Below are 26,461 nucleotides of genomic sequence, written 5' to 3'. Positions count from 1 at the left end.
TATCTGATAGCATCATGTTAACTTCATGTTACTGGATGACCTGCACCAACTTAATATGTGAAACTGATCTACGCCTACGCCGTGGGCTACGTGTCAATTTTCATTTATACTTCTGTATCCTTGTCTGCGTCAACATGCAATTACACATTTAGAGGGAGCATTTGTACCCTTGAGGGAGGGATTCTGGCAGACCAATAGCAGCAATTGCGGTCCGCGTAGAATTTATACATTTTCGTTGTTACATTTTTGGAGAGGTGCACGTCAGGGTACGTCGTAGGCTAAGTGTGCAACATACAGCCTATGACATAAAGTAAACTCAATGTATAAATTGGGCTTAAGGAAGACCTGATTACTGAAAGTGGGTTTTATGCACATTACTTCCTTTATTTACCTGAAAGCCCTTGAGATAAAGCTGTAAAAACAAGGCCAAAAGCATTTTCATCTGTAAAGAAGAGAATTTCTAAGATGCTCCCCAATGTGTCTCATTACCCAGAATGCATTACTGTAGCTCAACAATCCCAGTGTTTGGTTCCTGCGATTTCTGCCCAATGTAAACATGGAGTGGAGGTCATGTTCCACCCGTCCTTGTTTACAAATCACCCTCATTACCTCAGCAACACGTCCAACCGCACAAACAATGTTTAATATGACATGGCGTTTCAGCGTCTCGGTCTTCAAACTAGACAAAGAGCCGCCCAGATGCATTTGATTTTACTTTTACAAGGGTTCTAAAGGGCTCCAGAACTCACATCCTCCTGCAAGCGTACGCTATCCAATGCCCCTCATCTAACCCCAAACACTTTCCAACGAAACCGACCCTTTCTTAACCTCCGACACGAGTTCTGAGCGACCTTGGACGTCCTCTTTACTAGCACAGTATGCAAATGGTGCATCGTGCTGGTTAAAAGCCATTGAGCCTGGTTTATGCTGTTTGGCAGAGGAGATAACAGTGATAGCACTTCCTTTTTCTGACCTCCAGAGCGGTAAACAAGAATGATGGTTCTGGAATCGACTGAAGTAAATCCATCCAAAAGATGAGCGGATAGGAGTACAGAAGATCCGAGAGGATCTTGGTGGTCGGGGCCGAGCAGTGCTCATGGAGGAACAAGGGAGTGATGGAGAATGTGTTTACTCTGCCTGTTCTGTCTGTTTATGTATCTTCTATCTTAATGAACAGTGCATTATTTCTCTCAGGAAGAGAATTTCAGTGATGCTGAGGTCTATTTTATAGTCTATAAACACACTTAAGTCTCTGAAGTTGCAATGCGGCAGGGGGCGCGGCGGACATCGCTTGTGGTCTGACACTGCTGTAACCTGCTTTAAATCTCAGGCTTTATAGTAAACAGCTCTGGACATCTCTACAGGGCTTTCCACACACAATTTATTTTATTTACTTCAGTATATTTCTGCCAGAGAGGCCCTTGAGATTTCACAAAGCCTATCTGGTAACCAAGGAGGAACCAAACAACAGCACTGAATCACTCTAAAGCTATTGTGCTGTTTTGCTTGGGAAAAATCCAGTTTGGAATTAGAGTCAAGGGTCTTAGAGTTCAAGCGAGCCCAAATTAGTAAATTCAGAATGTCTCGTTAAACACGTTGGAATTAAAAAAATAGGGACAGATGAAAGAAAAATCGCATTTCTTCCAGGGACCTTTACTGATAGTATCATATCATATATAAATTAGGACTAGGCTATTTATCTGAGGTTGATTCAGCATGTAAGGTTTCATTAAATGCGCTGACGATCCATTCAGACAGCTGAAAACCCTCAGTAATATCCTTTTCTCCTAGTCATGCCAGAGTGGCTACTTCAATTCTGCGGCCACCTTTCCAGAAACCACGAAAAAAGCTAACAATGCATTCTGTCCAGATGTGTCCACTTTGGACAAAAGCTGCTGACCCCCTTAAACCTGGACCTGAGACAGGACAAAATAAACACAGCCGTGGAAAGCTGCGATTCCTGTGAATATTATCTAAGAAAAAAAAGGGTGTCGGACACAATGCAATGCTCACGGACAGATGTCCAATGTACAGTTGTCACTAAGTATAGAGAAGACAGTAAGAGAGGGCAAGTGTTTATGTATCAAGTAATTATCTTGGATTAATTAGTTCAATATGTTCAAAGGAATTGGTGCAAACTGCTTCTTTCATGTTCTTAAAATACTTGTTTCTCCATGTCTATCACACTAAAGAGGACCTTTGAAATGAAGGCTGACTTTGATATTGCCTGATTAAAGAAAAAAGATAAAGGTAGCCTATATCTGGACAAAACTTGCTGACAAAACATAAAAGCTAAAAAAAATCTCTTTGTTTTGTCAATTTAGTTTGTGTTTTAAGTTTTAAAAATACATATTTACTTTGTTTATTTTAATTATTTCTAATGTATTACATTTGAAAGAATTGGGAAAATATATATTTTAACAGCAGATAAAGTGTGACGTTTGTCATATCTCATGATTAAAGGGATAGTTCACCCAAAATAAAACATTCTGTCATCATTTGCTCACTTTTAAGCCGTTTCAAACCAGAATGTCTTTCTTCTGGTGAACACAAAATAAGATATTTTGTAGAATATGCGTAACTAAACAGTTGATGGGCCGCAAATAAAATGGTGTTTTATTAAAGGTGTTATGAACTGGCTTTTTTTCTTTTTTTATACTGTTGTCTGAGGTCAAGTAATGATGTTTGTGTGGTTTTTACATTCAAAAACATCATAACTAATAATAGGCTATTTTTCTACACTTTCTGAACTCTCTTCTGAACGATGGGTTTTAATGGGCGTGACGCACTGGAGACTTGGAAGTAAACACCCATGGCTAGGATTGGATAAGATTTTCATATTTAATGAGTTTTAGCTTCCCTTTCAAGTCAGTTCACAATCGACCATAGGGCTCATAAATGTCTTTATTAAACAAACACAATGATTTATTTCTCATCCCCCCACTTTAATTGGAATTGTATTTCTGTATTACATGGCCCACACGATTGGTGGATATAAGAGTGAACACACACACACACACACACACACACACACACACACACACACACACACACACACACACACACACACACACACACACACACACACACACCCAGATCAAGAAAGGATTATTTCACTATAGCCCGTCTGGAAAACACACAGCCTAGCCTACTATTACATAAAAAGATGTTTTACTCACAAGTTTGTTGCACCATTCCTGTCAGATCCTGTGATCCGATGAGTCGGTGGGCGGGGCTACTGAATTACACGTGCTTATTATTCTGTAGAGGTGTGTTTCGTTGCGTGATAACGTAAGGATGAAGCACATGGTCGTTTTCTGGGCCTGGTGCAGAGGTGGACAGTAGTTAAAATACATTTACTTGAGTACTGTACTTAAGTACACTTTTTGAGTATCTGTACTTTACTGGAGTATAATTTTTTCAGGATACTTTTACTTTTACTTCACTACATTTGAAAGACAAATATCGTACTTTTTACTCCACATTTCTATCAAGGTCAAAAGTCCTTTCTGCAGCAGCTCTGAAAGTCGGAGGATGATTTTTTCCTTCTTTAAAAGGTTTTTTGTTGTTGTTGTTTCAGACAGTCTATCAGGAATCACTCTTATAGGGTCATATACATTTCCCCAACTTTTTTTGAACACTGATCTGTTCATAGCAAAATGGAAGAAGATGGTTCTTAGGCACAAGTCTGTGCACCCATAGCCATACTTTGAAAGTATGTTTCAGTTTAAAAAAAATCAAGATTAGTTTAGTTGGCATACACTTGGTGCATGTCTTATAAAATATTAAAAATATAAACATCTGGGAGAAAGAGAAGAGTAAAGTTGCGAGAATATCAGATGTGTATCAGTGTATTGGATCTGTGCATTCGGCCTTAAAGTGACAGCAGCTCTGTAACTTATACAAGTATTTAAATGAGTTTAAGTTAGTCGTATGGTAGTATGACAGATGGAGCATCACTGAATGGCTTAAACCATGATGACAGCGTGCATTTATACAACAATAATAAAATAATGCATTGGCATAAAAAAGGATATTTACTTTTATACTTAAGTACTTTTGAAAACAAATACTTCTGTACTTTTACTTGAGTAAAAATCAGTTTTTACAACTTTCACTTGTAACGGAGTAATATTTGACCAGCAGTACTTTTACTTTTACTCAAGTAATAGAGTTGTGTACTTTGTCCGCCTCTGGCCTGGTGTCTATAAAGCTTTTCTTTGACTAACAAGGACGATTTTAGCTCGGAATCTTACAGGATAATCTTATATTACTATGACCTTTATAGCCCATCAAAAGCTCAAGGGAAAGTTGATTTCTCAATTCATCACCCCTTTAAAATTAATTGACCCCAATAAAAAATACTATAAAAGTCAATGGAGCCCATCAACTTTTTAATAACTGATATTCTTCAAAATATCTTTGTTTTTGTTCAGCAGGAGAAAATATTCATATAGGTTTAGAACTTAAAGGTGAGTAACGGGTGAGAATAATTTTAGGTGAACTATCCCTTTTAAGAGAGGGCTATTGTTAACACTTTGACCTCATTTATTAAAGTTTCAAAATATTTAAACTCTACTGTTATAGTGGAAAATGTATATTTGTTATTCCATTAAAATGATGTCGCTGTTCACCTCCATTCCATTTGGAGGCGCTGTATGTTTGAATGGACAGTTTCTCATCTCGCGCAGGAACTGGCATCCTTGACAACAATCGCCGGTTGACTGATGTTTGTGTGTTGACGCTTTTGTTTACTTTTAGTGCTTTCCCAACCTATTATTTTACTCCTATAGGTTTTTACACATTCAAATAATTGTTTTAAAAACATTTTACCACATTGTAGCAGAAAATTATCTCGGACGCCTCATTTTAGCGCCCCATATCACTCAAGTAAGTGAAAGTTTTATTAGCTTAATGTGTTTGCTATTCATTAAGTAATGAACTAAAAATCTCTGTGTTGTTAAACTTAACAAATGAACTCTTTTGAGTGGATATTGATCTATAACGTTTAATTTCTAACAGCGCTTCTCTGTTATTTACTCTTTGAGCTGAAACGGCTAGCATGCACGTTTAATGTTATTGTCTCTTAGTGATAAATTGCATGTTGCTTTGTGTAAATGTGTTTATTGGATGAATAAATGCTGCTAAAAACAAATATGACCATGAAATGTAGCCGAATAAGTAGCTGCTGCAGAAATATACTAAGGTACCACAACGTCCTGCAGATATATTATTTTGTCATTTGATCTGTTCCAACTCCGTAGACACTTAATTTTACGTTAAAAAGAGAATAGAGGATAAACTAATAGCTGGTTTGGCATTGTTCAAGTAGGAATATCAGAAGCTAAATTCACATGGTTCTTTTTTTTCCACTTTTGTGCGCATATTAGTAGATGTTTTATTTTTATTTTTATCCAAAGTGACTAACAGTGTATTTATTACTGGGATCATTCCCAATGGAAAAGCTGTGGTAAAGTTCCTTTGTTTTGGGGACAATGATCTTAGTTAATGAATCACCACCTATTGTGGATTATAAACCTATGGTTACTGCCATCTAAGATGTGCAACATCATACGTTAGCTTTAAAAAAAATGAATAAATCTACATGAAATGTAAAACCACCCAATATTTAAAAAAATATTTTTCTGTGTTTTGCAGGTTGTGTTTTGTAACGTGACATGCATCTGTAAAGGGGTTGTCAAGCCTAAAACATCTACAGCGGCTCCATGGAACCCAGTAACGATGTGGCGCTTGATATCATCATTACCAATGTAGTATCTGTCTTCAGAACCAGGTGCCATCTGAACCTGCGTACCATCGGCCTAGAGGGGACTAATGTCATCTACAAGCCTGAAGTAGGAGTAAGTCTAAATAAACAGTCAGATGTTTTAGATTACAGTGTCAACCCAAATCAGTAAACCCCTCAATTTAAAAAATAAATAAAAATAAAGTTTAAGCAAGCAGAAGTTCCTGGCTTTTTATTTTTATTTTGTACTCATACATTTATATTGCTCTGAACTTGAAATATGTAAGTAAGCTAACTCATGCATTTAACTAGGGCTGCTCGATTAATCGTATTTTAATCGTGATAACAACAAGTGCACGTACGGATCTCCACCTTGTTTGGAGAATAAACGCACGTTTGCAACCTATGTGACAATTCAATCGGGAAAAGGAACCAAATTTAGAATTATTGGAAATATTACGAGTTTCGCCATTTTATCTTTTGAAGTTCAAGTTAAAGGTTTTAGCAGTTTTCATAATGTGAATCAGTTTGAAATGATATCGCCACTGGTTCCAGAAATGCAACATGAAAATGTGACAAAAGCTTAACGTGGCTTAATTAACGAAGACAGTGTTATTAACAAACCACACGTAGTGAACACCATAATAAAGCATACTATGTACAGAAAAGCAGATGAGCCCTGAATATGAACGCAACGCGCTTAATTGGCATTTTCCTCCCATAAAGAAAACGCCCATTTCCCTCCATTAAGAGACCAAACTTAGTAAACATTAAATAACTAATAAAGCATACTAAAAAGAAAATTTGGTCTGTGCATAATTTGATCTTTTAATATCACTAGTAGGCTACATTAAGTAACGTTAAGCTTTTTCTTTCTAACGTTTTTAATTTTAACGTAATTAAACGCGTGTTCCTATTCTGGGCTTAACTGTTTTGCTGTACAGTAGCCTATGGTTTATGATTTTTACAAAGTTTGGTCTTTTAATATCACTATCAGTAAATTAAGCCACATTAAGCATTTTTCACGTTAAGCGTTTTAGGATGTCCCTAGCCACAGAATTTGCAGGGCAATCTGAATCTGTGGTTTGTCTCATTTGCAAACGAATTGTGTTGCTATAAATATCTAATGTGAATACAGATTACAAATTATTCACCAAAACCATGTGTTTTGTGTTGATTTAACTCCTAACAAAGTTATCATAATTGGTTAAATGAAGTCGGTGTGCCACCTACAGGCTTTTCGGGTGAAGTGTAGGTTGGTAAACAACATTACACTTTTTGACAGAATAATCGTGGTCAATAATCGTGATTATGATTTTTACCATTATCGTGCAGCCCTACATTTAACTTAAAAATATAATGTAATCTCACATTTTTAGCAGTGGAAACGTGACTAATTCAATAAATGCCATCTTGTTAATTGGTAACGTAGTGCTTTGGTACCATAGCACTTGATGAATGCACAGCAATATAAAACATTGAACATATCTGTTCTCAAACTAAGCTCATGCTCTCGTCACCATGATGGTAACCCTACAAGCAAAAACATAACAGAAACTTTTCTAAACTAGCATAACAAAACATTAAACACTACTAAATCTTAACGTTAATCTTGCACAAAAATCCTTAATATAACACTTAATTTTACCATTTACTCTCCCTCTGTCATGGCAAAGCATGCTGGGAAATAGAAATCACAGCACAGTTTCGGTTAAATTTAAGTTAATCGAAATTAAAAGAAACAAGTTTTCTCTGTCTGTTTATGTATATTCAATCTTAATGAACAGTGCATTATGGAACTATTAATAACTGCATTAACGGCCTGAAACTATTTTTTCAATAAATAGTCAGTTACCTTCTTACCAACAGGACTTGTGTGTTTGTCAAATGAAATGGTCATGTTCCCATAAACTAAAGACATAATATTTTTTGATAGTTTTTCTTACAATGGGTAATAGTTGAATTGAGCTTAAATAATTAAATGAATAATTATAAAGCCGTTAAAGTTACAATTTGTGTTTTTTCTTTTTTTTCTTTGAAGACTATCATGTTTGTTCTGTTACATAAAAGTTTTAACTCTTTCCCTGCCAAACGCAAAATTTTCCACTATATGTGAGAAAACGCTTCCCTGCCAAACACAGAATTCAGTGTGTTCACTGCTAGACACTAGGGGGCGCTATTACACATCTTCTGAATTAGTACAGACTTAGAGAAAGACTGTAAATATAATGTTACTAAATTAAATGTCGACCCAGGACAAGCTCTAGGACTGTGAAGCTTTGGGGTGTTGATGGACTCAATCTAAAACATCTGTGTTTGAGCATAGCTCTGAATCTGATCTGGATGAAGTCTTTCACAAAAACATGATTTTCTCAGCTTTTTGTTCAAAATGTTGCTTTTTTTTTAATGGAACTTATGTTCAAGTTTTGATAAAAAAGGAATGCATGAAGCTGAAATAAAATGTTTTTATTTTTGTTTAAAAGAAGAGGGTCTGCTCTATCTTTATATTAATAAAAAAAATATGTTATGGGCTATTACATGTTTGTTAAAATGTACAAAAACCCTGGCTGGCAAAAAGAAGAAAAAAAAGATATAAACGCTGGCAGGGAAAGAGTTAACATGTCTAGTTTTGCATAACTACAAAACATGCATCTTGTACCTCTAGTTGTAATAGAAGTAAAGTTGTAATAGGACACTAGCACACAATTCATGGAAATCAGCAGCGTTGTTTTCCCCCTTGACTGAGATTTTCAGTATCAGCATTATTAATCAGTATATGGCCAATCATTTACGCATGCTGTTGCTTATGTTCTGTGTGTTTTTCCAGAAAGTCCTGATGAAGCTGCGAAAACCACGTATCACTGCCTCTATATGGTCATCAGGGAAAATTATTTGCACTGGAGCAACGAGGTCTCACTCCCTTTCAGTTCTCAGAATTGCTAGAAAAGTTGTTTGTGCTGCTTCTAAAGTTGTTGTCTTCTAAGATACTGTATGTTTGGACAATTGGTCAATTTCTTGCATGTTTATTTTTGTTTAGTGAGGAGGAAGCAAAACTGGGTGCTCGGCGGTTGGCCCGCTGTCTGCAGAAGATTGGATTCAAGGTGTCTAAATGGATTAATAACTACTTGTTAATTTTGTAAACTGCATTGTAGCTGTTCTGAGGCCCTGTCCACACGAACACGGGTATTTTCAAAACCGCAGCTTTTTCTACGCGGTTTGGCTGTTCGTCCACACGCAAACGCTGTATCCGGTTACTAAAACCGGACTTTTTTGAAAACTCCGGCCAGGGTGAAGATTTTTAGAAACTCCGGTTACAGCGTTGTCGTGTAGATGGTGAAACCGGAGATTTCGGCTTTTTAAATTGAAGTGCGCGCCGTTCTTTCCTTTGTTTGATATCAGATTTTCCACGTTATCTCCTTTTGATTTACGTGAGTCGATTCTATGCGGTGGACTCCACTAACAGCGCTTATCACACGTATATCCTACAGATACATGTTCAGTTATTTCATTGTATTGCAGAACAAAGGCGCCAGAATGCAATAATACAAAATAGTAAAGCAAGTGTGTGAAGCAATTACAGTCCACTTCGGCCCTGCACCTGTGTATGTTACCTGTCACTGAGTCCAAAGTAAAGGAACTTGTAGAAGGGTTTCACTTGAGCCCATGGCATCCCTCAGTCAGTGCAATGTGCATCGGTGCAGTGAATGGGACCCATGTGGAAATCAGGCAGCCAATCATAGCGTAGTTTTGCGTTCTCATGTGGACAGAATTTTTTTTAAAAACCGTGCTTGTGTGGACGCGATTGTTTTTTAAAACGGAGGAGGAAAAACTCCGGTAATAAAAATACCCGTGTACGTGTGGACTAGGCCTGAATGTTGAATAAATTGTATTTTCTCATCTGCAGGTGAGGTTCTCAGACTTTAAAGTTGTCAATGTGCTGGCTGTGTGCTCCCTGCCTTTTCAAATCCGTCTCATTGAGTTCACTAAGAATAATCGGCCCATTGCCAGGTAAGACCTTCCACGGTGTTCTACATCTACACATACAATTTATCATACCCATTTTTAATAGTAGGTGCCCTTGTGTTAGACAAACAGACTGGCTTCTTAGACATACATTTTGTGCTTATGCCTGTTGATTTTGTATTAACAAACTCACAAGAGGTCAGTGCAAAATAAAGGTTAAACAGTACTGAACCTCACAGAGTAGTAATGAATGTAGTGATGAAATTGGAGACTTTCCTTTATAAAATTCAGTCACAAGTAGTCACAGGGGATGCATTTAAGATTCATGTTAACACCAGCTGTGAACATTGATGTGCCTCACCTGACCACTTGTGATCCAGATTGCGAGAGATTGATGTTAACACCAGCTCCAAAGGCTCATTAAGAGCCTAAAAAAGGGAACTGTGCTCTCTAGTGGTGAAATGGTGTATGCGGCAGCATCGAGCAATCTCATGCTAGAAACATGTTCTCTTGCAGCTGGATTGCTGGGGCCTCATCACGATATTTGTGTCTGTGTTTATTTTTAGCTATGAACCCGAGATCCATCCTGCTGCGACATACAGAATCAAAAACCTCAGGAGTACAGTGCAGGTGTTTTCCACAGGCAGTATCACTGTTACAGGTAGTTCACTCACACCTTTTGCTCAGTGTCATTTTTTTTTGTGTCTGAAATGTACTGCAAAAAATCCTATGAAATACACCAAAAGATGTAATTTGTAGAGCACCTTTTCAGTACATGCGTCTATACAGATTACTGCATTAAGATTGGGACATACTCTGCAAGAACAAAGACATTTGTTAGTTTTCACAAGATGGAAAGAACAAGAACAAAGTTTGTTCTGGCCAAGAATATCATACTTCACGAGAAAAGCAGGTGTCGAAGAACTCCATTTCAACGCATTAACCACGCCCACTTTAAATTTCTGACCAATCACACAATAGTTCTCGGACACCCAAAAGAAAAAAGTTCTGCTCAGATGATGTGTCAAGAACAAGCTGCAAGACCTCCCAAACCAAGGCTGCATTGGGAGCAAGAACTTTTTTCTCTGTTCTTTCGGAGTATGTAATGGCCTTTAGTCAAGTACTTAAAAGAATTATTCAGCTACATTAATAAATTACAACACAAAAAAGATTTAGCCACATTATATTACTACAATCAGGCTCTTAGGTCTGAGTAAACGTTTTATTCACTAGACTAAGTGTTATATGTGCAGAACAGAAGGTATCATTCAAATTATATTTATATTTTTAGCTACATTTTTTTATCTATCATATTCTTATTGTAGGATTTAGCAATTAATAATATATTATTATAATATACAATATATAAAAACATTTCCGCTTCCATATTCTTAAGAGTTTGTGATTTAATTTAATTAAAAAAAATATATATATATATATCATATTTTTGCATTGTTTGAGTTAAATTGTTCTGTACTGAGTTTTTTTTTTTTTTTTATCAAAACATTTACACATTTTAGAATCTGCTTTTTTTGTGTTTAGCATAAAGAAAAGCTCAACTAATGTTGGATCTTATTGTTAATGACCATTTCTCCCTCTCTCTAGGACCAAATGTTCAGACTGTGGCTTCTGCCGTGGAGCAGATTTATCCTCTGCTGTTTGAGTGTCAGAAAACACTGTCATAAACCACACACACACACACACACACGTAGGCACCGGTTTAAAATTAAAAGCACCTTATCATTGAATGTTTTAAGGCTTGTAACTGTTGTACTGTATGTGTGTCCAAGGCAGCTTTTGCCATTTCACGTCCAAGCGGGTCTAGGTCGTGTGTTTTCAGAGTCATGCCTTTGAACGTTGACTTTGGTGTTCGGACCCCATTGCAATTACGGACGACCTCTTAAAGCTCAGAAGAGGACCATTAGTGCATTGACATTGTGTTGCTGGCATTGTGTAGTTTATAAACACTTGAATTAATTGTATTATAATGCATGGACACCAAAGTAAAAACTGGCAAGCAGTGACGTTTAAAGATCACATTTTACTGAAATATCTTGGAAATTTTAACTAAGTTGATTCTAGTGACGTCTTTACAGCTCATTTAATGATAGCAAGAGGTTAAAGGGCAAACACTTCACATTTAAACAGCAGGTGATGTGTATCTGTTGTGGACAAGAACACTCTGGGTTATTAAAGAGTTTTTGGTCCATATGTATATGTAATATGTGAAAACTTTTGTATTTTATAATAAACAAAATAAAAAAATAACCCCTATATTAAGTCATAATTGTCAGTAATTTGTGTGTGTCTGTCTCTTTAAAGATTAATATACCAGCATTAAGGCCTTTGCACACTGAGTCCGAAATGCGCAGTTTCACGTGTTTAAGATCCAAGTTCAATTCAGTTTAGCCCACGGTCGCATGATCGCATCCAACAAAACTTGTCAAAAGTCATAAAGGCCGTTATGAAAAGTCATGAAACGCGGTTATAAGATAACATTAAATAAAAACATCTCAAAAAAATGTTTGTGCTTTCTGAAGCCTCAGCTTTCAAGTTGTCAAATGTTTTTAAAAAATAAATGTCGTGTTGATGCTTTTGTGTCATGTGTCATGTGTCATGAGTCATGGCACTCCTCAGTAAACTAATAATTTCTAGTAATCTAATACTAGAAATTATTAGTTCTAGTAAACTAATAATCACAAGGTTATTAATTAAACAAACACATTAACGCAGGTAATATAGCATATACCTGCGTTAATGAACCTGCCTAGTCAAATCACAACCTCCAAGCACAAATGCAGGCTGCACGGCGACAGCACATATAAATCAACTCATGGACCTATCAGACCCAAGAGATATATTTCCAATCAAGTAATATGTCTTTCTTACCTTACTGCGGGCCAGAGTGTAAAAAAAAATAAGTTTTTTCGCCGGTTGGACAATTGTTGTTAAAACCATAGGTTAAAACCTTCACTGACGTCACGAGACAATTGTGGTGGCTTTCAAAAGGCCACCACAAAATGTTCAACTTATTTATTTATTAAATGTAACGTTAAATAAAATAAAAATATAAAATAAAAACAACGGGGTGCAACACCCTCTGCTGTACTGAATGAAATGTCGACCCGCATGGGGTTTTAGTTTTGATATCGTTCTAAATCCGATATTCGTAACTTTTTTGACGTGACTTTCTCAGCTTCTTGCTCAAAATGTAACGTTAGCTTTTTTTTAATGAAACGTACCCACATTCAAGTGTTGATTAAAAAAACAAGAAGAATGCATTAACCTATATTTTTTTTTCTCTTTTTGTTGTTGATTGTTCCGAAATTCATACAATATTCTGGGGTCCATAGATTTTTTTTTTTTTTTTTTTACGCAGGCGGAGAAAGACTTAAAAAATGTTTCAACCAGTTTCAACAGCGGAAACATGTAAATAAAAGTTTGTAAACAGCACGTCACATTTACCTCAAGAAAGAATAACTATATTTCGACACTTTTTTTTTTTTACATTTATAATCAGAAAATGTGTTTTAATAAATGTAATTCTTTGAAAAGTGTATTTAATGCATGTTTTGATGGAGGAGGAGATATATAATTTTTTTTTTACTAAAATCACGTGCTTTTTAAATTAATCAAATTCCATTGCGTAATATTACACATGTCGATTTGTGATTGAAATTTAATGGCATGAAGGAATCTTGTATCAGTGACATCTTCAAGTGTTTTCTCTGGTAGTGCTCAGCACACAAATACTGATCTTTGTCTGGGCCGCAGAACTTGGCTTTGACCTGACATGGCATAATTATGGCCATGATTGCACATGCACAACTTCCAAAACATTTCATAACAGTGACTTGTAAAAGCTCTAAGTCCAAAACTACTTAAGAATGCATTTAAAAATGTAATACAAATAAATCAGATTGACATTTTAAATTCATCTCAACTGACCCGTTTGTGCCATGGGAAGGTTTAAGCAAAATTGTTATTACCATGACAAAATTAATTAATCATATGTATTCTACACAGTAGATCAGTGTAGTCACAGATTTGGCTGTCCTGCAAGTTGTCTGACAGCACCAAGAACCGTGTGCAAATATCCTTGTGCTCTTCCACTGGGTAAAAAGTCAAATGGTTGTGAGAGCTTTTTCCTCCGGTGTGGGTTGTGCTGTAGCCTCGTGTTTTCTTCTGTGACACAGCAGTGTGCTGCTCAGGTGATTCCTGCAAAACAGGACATGCGTCTCATCGTTTTGTGATGCACTTTAGAACATAAACTCTAATCCATGCATGCAGAGTGGGGCAAGTGCCAAGCATTTTAAAAACACATAATCCTTGCAAAGAAGTATGTTTCAAAATATTTAGCTGAATGGGGGGTGTGCCTTTTATAGAACAGGTTACTGAAAAAATAGTTCCATACTAAGATATTTTAAATATTCAAGACTCTCCTTCATTGTAACTCTATTGGAATTTTTTATTTAAAAAATAAAATTGTTAGCGTTATCAATCGCTTACATATTTTAACAAATTTATCGCAAATTTTTCTTCACTTTCATATGATTAATTACGATTAATCACACCTATAACAAAAATTGTATTGTAACTTAATACAGCAGTATTTTCACATTTAATCTTCTAACAACATAAAGAAAATATGTTTTAAATAATTATTTAATGACATATTTTCATGAAAGAAGGCCAGTACCACAGATACACCAATACTGCTACTGATGTCTTTATGAAATGTATTTATTTTCTCAATTTTAGGCATTAATTATATCCAGTAAACATTACAGTATAATTAAAAGCTATCAATTTTAACATTTATTAGACTTTAAAAATGTACACAACTTCTAATTTAATTGAACTTAAAACAACCATTGTAATAAATGTCACATTTATCTGTGCCTTTAATATATCAGGGCTCAACCCTAAGGATGTTTCCTATTGGCCCAGTCAGACCGGTTTAGATTTTTACTTGCCCTACCAAAATGCACAACGTTTTTATTTTTCTTGTTTTTTGACCATGTGACTGTTACGAGCACTCCCAAGAACCTTTCTTCCTTTCATTTACACATAAAATGAGGCACCTGTAGTTATACGCACGCATGAATATCTATATCTGCAAAAAAACTTAAGGCGGCGTTAGCTAACTTGACATAAAAAACCTGTGATATTGGTTTAATACATATAAATTAATACACAAACCAAAAACATTCTGATCTGTGAAAGATTATCTCATCAGGAATTTAAAGTGGTGGCGCGATATTGTGGCATCTTGGAAAACAGTGAGAGACAACAGCATCCGAAATGTTGACCGTTGGCGGAAATACAACAAATGGCGAATATGGCATCAACGTATACCGGTAAATATCTATGGCTTACACATTGTTCAGGATAATCATAATAATTTATTTTAATTAATACAATTATCTTACCTGCCAAATTTGATTACATATAATGAGCAATAATAAAAATGGTGCCTTTATGTTGTCGCTAATTAACTACATTTGAAAACAACACAAGGGAAAATGGGACCATTAACACATTTTTGCGTGTGTGTGTGTGTGTGTGTACTCACTTCATGGCAAGTTCCTTAGAGATCTGTTCCAGTGATCGGCCTTTCGTCTCTGGTACAAATACAATCACAAACACCACCAACACAAAGCTCATAGCAGCATAGGAGAAGATCACGGTGGGCAGGCCGATCCTTTCTGAAACCACACAACATTACAGTAAATCACCTCTGCAAAACACTCCTTTAAGCTACAAAAGTTTTTTGTTTTGTTTATTGTTCTGTGCAAAACTTTGTAAGTTTCTTTGTAAGTTTGTGTTTCTTGTGTTTTCATTCCATCGCCGCAGGAACATCCCCACAGGTGGCAAATGAATGTTTGGCAGACTGCCTCTAAACACACAATCCTAACTCAGTCTGCACTTAGTGATTTTTGAGAACAAATTCTATACAGCCCTTAATGAGTAATATAGTAACAGTATTTCATACAAATACAGTCTGATTATATATATTTATACACCGATCAGGCATAGCATTATGATCACTGACAGGTGAAGTGAATAACACTGATTACCTCTTCATCACGGCATCTGTTAGTGTGTGGGATATATTAGGCAGCAAGTGAACATTTTTAGTACATTTTTAGTTAATGCTGGTTCTGACTGAAAGGTGTCACAGTGCATCACAGTTTGTTTGTATATGGCGCTGCATAGCCGTAGACCAGTCAGGGTGCCCATGCTGACCCCCGTCCACCGCCGAAGGTGCCAAAAGTGGGCATGTGAGCATTAGAACTGGACCATGGAGCAATGGAAGTAGGTGGCATGGTCGGATGAATCACATTTTCTTTTACATCACGTGGATGGCCAGGTACATGTGCGTTATTTGCCTGGGGAACACATGGCACCAGGATGCACTATGGGAAAAAGATTAGCCGGCAGCGACAGTGTGATGCTTTGGGTAGTGTTCTGCTGGGAAACCCTGGGTACTGCCATCCATGTAGCTGTTAGTTTGACACCTACCTAAGCATTACTGTAGACCATGTACACCCTTTCATGGAAACTGTATTCCCTGGTGGCTGTGTCCCCTTTCAGCATGGTTCAGGAATGGTTTGAGGAGCACAACAACAAGTTTGAGGTGTTGACTCGGCCTCCAAATTCCCCAGATCTCAATTCAATCGAGCATCTGGGGGATGTGCTGAACAAACAAGTCCAATCCATAGAGGCCCCAAGTCACAACTTACAGGACTTAAAGGATCTGCTGCTGACATCTTTGTGCCAGATATCACCGCACACCTTCAGTGGTCCAGTGGAGTCCATGCCATGATGGGTCAGGGCGAAAAGGGGACCAACACAATACTAGGAACATTTGTCCATATGTTCATAATGTTATGCCTGATTGGTGTGTGTATATTATATATATATATATATATATATATATATATATATATATATATATATATATATATATATATATATATATATATATATATATATATATATATATATATGAGTTTCTTCTGTTGAACACAAAAAAATATATCTATCTAACGTTAGCTAGAGCAATCCTTGAAGGCTATGAAAACACATTCTGGGATAAATTCTAACATTAATAATTAATCCAATGTTTTTCCAGAATAGTATCTCGAATCAAAACAACACATCCGTTAATGATCTATGGCTAAATGAACTCTTACATAATGCCTGTATGGACCCAATCATGGTGTCTTTTTCAGACTCTACTTGGAATTAAATTTACATTTACATTTACATTTAATCATTTAGCAGACACTTTTATCCAAAGCGACTTACAAAAAAGGGGAGAGTAATAGAAGCAACGAAACAGACAAGGCCAACAACCTGTAAGAGCTGTAAGAAATCTCAATTAATTAGCACAATACACAATTTTTAAAAAAAAATTTTTTATAGACATCTACAACAAAAACTCACGTACGCAAAATGCCGAACACTGGATTTTGATAGCTATGATAACAACCCATTAGAACTAAGGCTGTTGCCCCAGCTGTTGTCGTTAATGCAGATTCAGTGGCCCAATGGGTTGGTTTTGTATGGCATTCTAGCTAAACGCGCAGCAATAGCCATCTACAACAAAAACTCACGTACGCAAAATACAGAACACTGGATTTTGATAGTTAAGATAACTATGTAACATACCCGCCTGAAGGCACAAATCCGGATGAGAGACGTAGATATGATCCAGGAGTGTGCGCTTTTTGGTCGTTGCTGTGGTGATCAGTAAGTGCTATTCTGTATTGGTCAAGTGCAATTGGAAAAGATGTGTCTTAAGATGTTTTTTAAAAATGGCTACAGACTCGGCAGCACGGCAGGTCATTCCACCAGGTGGGAACGGTCCAGGAAAATGTCAGTGAGAGCGATTTCATTCCTCTTTGGGATGGAACCACGAGGCGCCGCTCGCTCGCAGAACGCAAGCTTCTGGAGGGTGTGTAAGTCTGAACAAGTGAGTTTAGGTATATTGGTGCAGAGCCAGTGGTTGTTTTGTAGGCGAGAACTAGTGCCTTGAATTTGATGCCAGCAGCCATTGGCAACCAGTGCAGTTTGATGAAGAGAGGCATTTATGACATTTAAATGACAAATAAATGACACTTATGTCTTTAGTCATGTCAATTAGTGACAGGTATTACAATGTAATATTTAGGCTTAGAGATTTGAACAAACCACTAACCACAAGTATGAGGAAAATAATAGTGATGCTCCCTAATTATAATATTTTCCTCCTCATAGTGTCAGAGCAAGGTCCCAGATGAAAAAAGCACCCCATGAGAAAGGACAAATTAACCACTTATCTAAATTGAGAAAAAGAGTCTCAATCTTCATGGTTTTATTGGATGACCTTCAGAAGCCAGATCCTGATAATACACTGACTGCACCCTGCAATATAACTGGGTCACGATGATCTACTGATCTCATAATCTCCTCTCTGTGCTTGTGTGTGTGTGTGTGTGTGTGTGTGTTACCTGTCATGGTAAGGAAGGTCATCGATATGAGTAAATTTGTGGCCCAGTTAAAAGCAGAGATGACAGACACAGCCTTTCCACGGATGCCATTCGGGAAGATCGCACTCAAAACTACATGAACCACTAAAGATGATTACAAGGGCAGAAATAAGTTTGGTTAAAAGTGAGAGAACGAAAGAACAGCTTGAAAAATTAAAAATGCAACATTAAAAGAATCGCTAAAATCCATCATATTGGTTTGGAATGACATGAAGATGATTAAAGGATGACAGAATTTAATTTTTGGCTGAATTATTCTTTTAAAAGGAATGTTTGTTTTTATGTGACAAGTGTGAACAGTGATTTGGCAACTTACTTGGTCCCAAGCTGATGGAGAATCCAGCTACATATACTAGCAGGCTGACCAGCGAGATCCATTTCAGAGAGGGCGACACCTCATTAACATGAAGAGATTGAAGAGCAATTTTTGAACTGTCTTTCTCAGAACCCTCAGCCTGTTTCATCAATGCTGTCCTATGATCATAAGTGTAGTTTAAAATCCAGTGGCCCTTAGTGCCATTAGTGCTAGTGAGGAAAGGGTCTGATTTATGCTTGGTTTGAAGTTCGTAATCAGAAGGCTGGTATAAGCCCAGTGGAGTGTTCGTCTGGATATCAGTCTCATCTCCCATCCCAAGTACTGTGAGGTTTGCTTTATTTATGGGGCTTTTGCATAGACTGGAAACATGTGTGTGGCTCTGCATTGTAACGGCCCCCAGAGTTGCCGTTGACAACATCATAATGACGGCTCCAACACACAGAAGGGCTTTAGGCCCCACTTTGTCCACTAAAAAAACTGCAGGAATGGTCCCGCCCACTTTAACCACACCAAAACCAGTGGACGCAAGAGTCGCTGCCTCGTTCCCATGGAAGCCCACGCTGCTGAGAACAGTTGACGCGTACGCCAAAATGTTGGGCTGCCCCGTAGCCTGCTGCAAGAACACCAGCGCCATCCCAACAAGCAGTCTCTGAAGCATGTTGTCACGGGAACGGAAGAGGTCCAAAAAGCCATGCAGGCGCTCCGCCCCCAGTGCCAAGCGAATCGCCTGAAGTTCGTCCTCCACCGCGTCCACCCCTCTGATCCCCGCGCGGAGACGGAGGAGAGTTGCGTGAGCCTCTTTCTCACGCTGCTGTGCGAGCAAAAAGCGTGGACTCTGCGGCAACAGCGGCATGATGCCGGCTTGCAGCAAAGCAGGAAGCAGTACGCCACCGAATGTAAATCTCCATCCATCCTGGACCCCTGCGAATGCCCAGCTCAGTCCAAAACCCAACAGCATCCCTAAAACTACCATTAACTCATATACACACACGCACCTTCCACGCCAGGTGGCCGGTGACACTTCCGCCGCATACAGGCAAGACGCTGTGCCTGACAGCGCAACCGCCATGCCGACCAACATCCGCCCCACCACTAGCGTCCAAAATGATACCACACACACACTCAGAAGTGTGCCCAAAACACACAGCAGCGCTGTGAGGATGATAGTGAACCGCCGTCCATAACGATCCAGGAGGGTGCCGCCACCCAGGGACAGGAAGAAGGCTCCAAACAGAAGAGACCCAACGACTTGCTCTTGCTCCGGACAGGAGAGAGTCAAAGCATCCCTGAGTTGAAGCAAAGCTCCTGATATCAGACTCATCTCATAACCCATCATCAATCCACTCAGGCAGGCCACAGACACAGAACACAACACCAGTGCTGCACCATTACCTACAGAGAAACAGAGAATATAATATATCATAAAATATACATTATAAAATGAAAAATAAAGACCCTTAAATTTCTAAATAGATTTAACAATGCCCGTATACAATCAAAATAACCCCTGAATATGGAATGTTACGCTATTTAACAAAAATCATCCTCACAGAATCACTTGCTCACATGGCTTTTGTTTTCAAGGTTCAATGCTATTCAACAAACAGTTATACAGTAAGCACTGACAAGCGTATGAATTGCTTTATTGCAGACTCTATAATCATCCCAGATAAAGGCACACTAATCACCTATAATTACCTACAAAATAACTGACTATCAAACTAATTCTTTGACTTTATATGACTGATTGATTACAACATCACAGCTGTTGCAAGAAATGTACAGCAGTATCAATGGGGTTCCATTAGTTATGATTTGGATTACATAACTGTTACACAACTACGGCAACATGTTCTAGATGAGTTTTATAATTTCCACAAATTTTTGTGAAATACTTAAAAATCTAAAAGTTTGAATCATCCGAAAATAAGTAATTCATTTCAATAATTGGCATTTTAACTTTAAAACAAAAGCTTCTGATTGTGAATGCAAAACGAATCAGTAATTATCAAAACAGGACATTTGGAGAAAAATAAATAAATAATAATAATTCAAGCCTATTTTTAACATGACAGTTATAGTAAAGATTTAGATCCGTTTTAGTCATCAAAAACTAAAACTAAAACTGGGATTTTTTTTCCTTTTAAAGGAAGTGTATGTAAGATTGTGGCCAAAACTGGTACTGCAATCACTTTCTAATGACTGTAGATCGGTGTATCCCCTCTCCCCCTCCCCCTGACTCGAGGTTGCCAGATAAGCTGCAGGATCAGCAGGAACGTTTGTAGCTGCAGCTGTGGTAACTACACTGTAAAAAATTATATGTTCAATAAGTTATGACAACATATGTTTTTACATTGTTTTAACTCATCAAAATAAGTTAAGCAATGTTAAACTTGTTTTTATAAGTTATAGAAGATGTAACTAATTTTTTAAAGTCAGTTTAACATAATTTAAGTTGAAATAACTTAAACATTCAAGTCTATTGTACTGCAAAAGTTCAAAATTTGCCTTTTTTTTTTACAGTATAGGGCAGATCTGACAACCCGGATGCCTTAACACTACTGACTTCACGATTGGTAGATAGGTGGAGGGTGGACCTTCAGGCCAAAACACAACATGTCAACATCAACATCAGTTGAGGGCTGCAACAACTTTTAAATGACAATATCTATGATATATATGATATAAGTATTAGAAATTAACACGATTTCCTAAAGTCTAGTGACATATCAGGGCCATTTCATGATTAATTGAAATACATTTCTTACATACAGTTCCTTTAACTATGACCTGGTTTCACAGACAGGGCTTAAATTAACGACACAATGTGTAGTTTTTCGCAGCTAGAGGTTGCCTATTCAAAGCAACGGCGTAGCTTGAGTTGTCGTCTTCACCCCACAGACGTTGGATAAGAATGGGGACGGGACTCATCATGTTAATGGATGAGATTATTAAAGTTACTATAGCATGAAGCAGAGCAGGCCCGAGTGCTGCGGGAGCTGAACGAGGCCGCTGAAGCGATTGCTAATGACAGACGAGCATGACGCATGGCTCAACATCAGCGGAACGTTTATTATCCCACTTCTGGTCATGCGTATGTGGGGTAACACAGCGCTGTTTTATCATATTAGATATATTTGAGTGTGTTGAAAATTATGTTATAACCTTACTCTTTGCATTCCCTCACGACTACTATGAGACACTTGTTGCACACTGCAGTAAGCTAAATCGATATCAGAATATCATATTAATAAATGCTAGATGGCTTGTGTTGCTAAATGGCATGCGATTTATTTTAAAACGTATTGTATGACAGAAGCATATTGTATTACAGTACAATAATTCGTTTTCTGTGTATATATGTCTCCAAACAGTTGTTCCCTTGTCTAACAAAAAATATAATACATTAAAACTAATTAAACTAAATAAAAATGAAAATCAAGGGTAACGCGTGTATGATGTCACTCATAGGCGACGCACGGACATGGTCCGGTCCTGGATAAAATTGATTATTTTTCTGGATTCAAACTTTCTTGGAAACATTTGGAATAACAGAAGTCAATAAAATATATAACACTGTTCCAGTAGTTTTTGGATAGCTTAATCCAAAAATCGTACATTTTGCGCCTTTAGGCCAGGATTAGGTTTAGTTCAGTTAGAGCATTTACAGTCCCTGTAAAGTCAAAATTAAACATGTGTTTTGAGTTTCTAAACGTGCCTTAGGATAAAACAGTGTGCATCTTGAGACAAAACAATAGCAGTGACATATTTTAAGATAAGTCAGTACAAGTTACTTTCAGGTAAAACCGCCCAAACATGAAATTAAGCCTGGGACTAGTTTTAAGTCTTGTCTGTGAAACCAGGGATATTTGAGGGAATACTTACCTGTTTTTGCAGATGGGCTTTTCTCTAGATATGTGTGAGTATCTGGATTCCGTAGAAATGTTTTGCTCTGGGGGTCAGACGTCATTTTTATGGACTCTTCAGACACTTTCATGTTCTTCAATGGTTGTGCAACTACAGTAGGTGGACAGTAAACAATGATTATTTAATAATAGGTTCATACTAAACATTTGATCATGCATTTCATCAGCGATAAAATAAGTATTGAAAGAGGATACTGAGGAAACTAATTTGTAAGGGACCTTCAGAACTCTCCTAGACACCTATAGTCTTTGACCCATTTACAACACTAGAGATATTAATTTGGGATTATTAACCCAATACAAACATCTCATACAAAGTCTGTCTCTTAGTAAGAAGTAAGAAGATCTGCATTGAAATATATCTGTAATCAGCATGCAAATAACCATTGAACTAAAAAACACAAACTGGTTATCAAGTTCATGGAAGCTTATACTGACTAACAAAGCAACCAATGAAAGCAGCACAACACACATCAATACCTTTATGTACTGCTCTTAACACATTTGTAACAGCATGTCCCAATCAGGAATGCACAGCCACTGACCATCTTGGATTTCTCAGTGCCATTGCTCTATGCACAGATCAACAAGTAAAAGCTCAAAATCATTCAACCAGAGCCATCGCGCTTTAATGTCTTTACGTTACCTCTTAAATGTCAATAATGGGGAATGCTGTCCTTGAGTTCATTGCAGCTCTTCTTCGCCTCTCTCCTCCCGGGTGGCAGTAACTTATCTGTCCTTGTTTCTTTCGATACACGTTTCTTGTTTTGGAAGGCACAGTGACTTAAACTCCGCCTACATTAACCAGTGCAAAACAGCGAGACTGAAAGTGTCAAGTAAGCAGAAGTGCATGAAGAAATAAGCGGCTCTTACTGGACTGTGTTCATAAAGCATTCATTATTACAGTATATTATTATGTTTTATTACATATTGGTTCGGAAGTAGCGATGTGGTGGTGACCAACACACACATTATGACCGCATGTTGTTGTCAGCTGTTGCGGTGACCGGTTTGTTTAGGAGTCGGAGTTCAGTTCCTTTTGATTGAATCTTTTCCATGAATCAATGAACCGGTTCACAAAACCTGAACGATGCCGAGTGAGTTTACTTTTTTTTTTACCAATATTTTTACGCAGCATAGCCTTCACGCAGGTGGAATAGGCTCGTTTTTACTTTTAAATTTTTCTTTATTATTTAATTTATCTTTTTATTTTTTCCTCAAACCTGTTTTTTTTATTTTACAGTAATTTTACAGATGCATTTTTGAGAAGAAAAAAAACCCATCATAAATGTAACAAACAAATGCACACTAGAGGGGGCTTAAGGTCTACATAAAGAAATTGAAACGTGTACAAATATATACAAATTTTCTTTACACTTTATTTTAAGGTGTGTTTGTTACACTGTAATTGTACATTTAAATACTAATCTTAAGTCACTTTGTACTTACTATAGGCTATGGTTAGGATTTGGTTTGGTTATGGGTTAGTTGCATGTCACTGTGCATAATTTATACAAATAAAGATTCATAATATAGTGACATATACTATATGTAAGAATAAAATAGAGAGTTACCAAAAGTTTTAACTGCTGTTTGCTTCAATGAAAATCATCAAAATAGCCTGTTCAATTTCTTTCTTGAAAGATATAAACAGATTTTTAACAGATCTTGAAAGATTTTTTTTTTTTTACAGGAACACTTTGTGAACATATAAAATCACAAGCTGCTGTACCCCTAAAGGTACAAATTTGACACCTTTTTTCGTTGTGTGTACCTGGAGTAGAATATTTGCTGTGCAATAGCTGGAACTGCCGTAGGCCTAAAGCCTATAATCCCAGTAAAGTGAACAAACACAGAATGCTCCCATATAGGGTTTTTTTTTCTATCTTTTTTTTTTTTGTAACCAGAAACAAGTTATTACCAGAAAGTTCTAGCCTGTCAACCAACAATTGTTAATTTGATCTAACTAATATGGTGGTCTGCTGTGTCACAGATAAGATGAGTTCAAGTCAACAGACACTGTATAATCTGCTTTGGTGTGTGTGAGTTGCTGAGTAGCAGCTGTGTATTTTCCCTACATAGATTTACATATATGTGCTGCTGTAATGAATTCACGTGCCATGTTTTTGAGAATAATAGCTCCACCCAACGTTTTTTTGTTGTTGTTTTTTTAATTTGTGGAAAAAAGAAAAAAAAATTCCAGAACACCTTCTCTTGATGATATAATGTCATCTACTGGCCAGAGAACTGCAATTACATGACAAGGTCAATGGCACACAAACATTGACTCAATTTGTCAAGTTTGACAGCATCCATATCACCCTGTAGCCGAAGAGTTTCTCACTAAACCGAATCAGGGCTGAGCCTGGTCAATACCTGGATAGGTGACCAAACAAGTCTCCTATCCAGTGAGGCCAAATTAGTGAGGTCAAACTAGGTTGCTGCTGGACAGCTGTTAGTGAGGCCAGCAGGGGGCGCTCACCCTGTGTTCTGTGTGTTGCTCCTAACGCCCCAGTATAATGAGGGGAACACTATACTCCTTCGGATGAGACGTTAAACCGAGGTCCTGACTCTTTGTGGTCATTAAAAATCCCAGGATGTCCTTCGATAAAGAGTAGGGGTGTAACCCCGGCATACTGGTCAAATTTGCCCCCTGGCCTCTGTCCATCATGGCCTCATAATCAGGGCATGATGGACAGAGACGAGGGGTTGGAGTTGGCGTTCTGGCGCAATATGGCCATGGGCTGTCGCATCATCCAGGTGGTAATAAACAAATAATAATTATTATTAGATGAATAATAATTTTAATTATTATTTTTTTTGATTAAGCAGTCAGGTGCATTGCAATCATACAATAAAAAATACGAACTTTCCTACATGAAACCCAAAGCAAATGCAAACTCACTAATGAAACACAAATCTGAAAGTTTACAGAAATAAAATGTTACATACACCATTTGGTGCATAGAATAACTTTATTATGTATATATTTCAGAGCATGCTTAGTTAAAAAAAAAAAAAAGTGGCCACTTTGTAAAAGCAACATTGGGGGGCGCCAGCGGACAAGAGATCTCAGATGGTAAATCTATCTATCTATCTATCTATCTATCTATCTATCTATCTATCTATCTATCTAATTATTATTTTTTTTGATTAAGCAGTCAGGTGCATTGCAATCATACAATAAAAAATACGAACTTTCCTACATGAAACCCAAAGCAAATGCAAACTCACTAATGAAACACAAATCTGAAAGTTTACAGAAATAAAATGTTACATACACCATTTGGTGCATAGAATAACTTTATTATGTATATATTTCAGAGCATGCTTAGTTAAAAAAAAAAAAGTGGCCACTTTGTAAAAGCAACATTGGGGGGCGCCAGCGGACAAGAGATCTCAGATGGTAAATCTATCTATCTATCTATCTATCTATCTATCTATCTATCTATCTATCTATCTATCTATCTATCTATCTATCTATCTATCTATCTATCTATCTATCTATCTATCTATCTATCTATCTATCTATCTATCTATCTATCTATCTATCTATCTATCTATCTATCTATCTATCTATCTATCAATCTATCTATCTATCTATCTATAACAGTTTCTGCTCTTCTGAGAAGCCTTTCCACAAGATTTCGGAGTGTTTTTGTTGGAATATTTATATTTATCCAGTAGAGCGTTTGTGCTGTCAGGCACTGATGTTGGACAAAGCCTGGTTTGCAATCTCTGTTCTAGTTCATCCTAAAGGTTTTTTCCTTAAAGGTCTGGGTTGAGGTCAAGGCTCTGTATGGGCCAGTCATGTTCTTCCACACAAAACTCATCCAAAAATGTTTTAATTGATCTTGCTTTGTGTACTGGGGTGCAGTTCTGCTAGAAAATGGTCTTCCCCAAACTGTTCCCACAAAGTTTGAAGCATAGTATTGTCCAAAATGTCTTGGTATGCTGAAGCATTAGAATTTCC

The 26,461-nt window shown here is 37.2% G+C and overlaps 2 protein-coding genes across 4 annotated transcripts; one reads left to right on the top strand and one right to left on the bottom strand.

The window, feature by feature from the left end:
• The first annotated feature begins 4,688 nt into the window (after positions 1-4,688).
• Positions 4,689-12,601, top strand: tbpl1 (TBP-like 1). Of its 2 annotated transcripts, none has more exons than XM_067445866.1 (7): positions 4,689-4,890; positions 5,659-5,855; positions 8,574-8,656; positions 8,784-8,847; positions 9,651-9,754; positions 10,276-10,370; positions 11,315-12,601. In XM_067445866.1, the coding sequence occupies exons 2-7, from the start codon at positions 5,727-5,729 to the stop codon at positions 11,392-11,394; spliced, it is 555 nt and encodes a 184-aa protein (XP_067301967.1). In that variant the 5' UTR covers positions 4,689-4,890; positions 5,659-5,726; the 3' UTR covers positions 11,395-12,601. The 2 variants fall into 2 exon arrangements, with proteins under 2 accessions (XP_067301967.1, XP_067301966.1); XM_067445865.1 differs by having other exon boundaries at positions 5,659-5,861.
• A 769-nt stretch (positions 12,602-13,370) lies between these two features.
• On the bottom strand, positions 13,371-23,380 carry slc2a12 (solute carrier family 2 member 12). Of its 2 annotated transcripts, XM_067445853.1 has the most exons (7): positions 23,135-23,380; positions 22,969-23,060; positions 22,448-22,579; positions 18,563-19,954; positions 18,208-18,330; positions 15,285-15,417; positions 13,371-13,927 (listed from the first exon to the last, which is right to left on the bottom strand). In XM_067445853.1, exons 3-7 carry the CDS (start codon positions 22,557-22,559, stop codon positions 13,834-13,836), a joined length of 1,854 nt encoding a protein of 617 aa, XP_067301954.1. In that variant the 5' UTR covers positions 22,560-22,579; positions 22,969-23,060; positions 23,135-23,380; the 3' UTR covers positions 13,371-13,833. The 2 variants fall into 2 exon arrangements, with proteins under 2 accessions (XP_067301954.1, XP_067301953.1); XM_067445852.1 differs by lacking the exon at positions 22,969-23,060 and having other exon boundaries at positions 23,135-23,378.
• Between the last annotated feature and the right edge of the window lie 3,081 nt (positions 23,381-26,461).

This window comes from Pseudorasbora parva, chromosome 6 (assembly GCF_024679245.1).
Source record: "Pseudorasbora parva isolate DD20220531a chromosome 6, ASM2467924v1, whole genome shotgun sequence".
In the NCBI taxonomy this organism is placed as follows: Eukaryota; Metazoa; Chordata; class Actinopteri; order Cypriniformes; family Gobionidae; genus Pseudorasbora; species Pseudorasbora parva.
The sequence above is the reverse complement of the archived record's forward strand: the minus strand, read 5'-3'. Positions and strand labels throughout refer to the sequence as shown.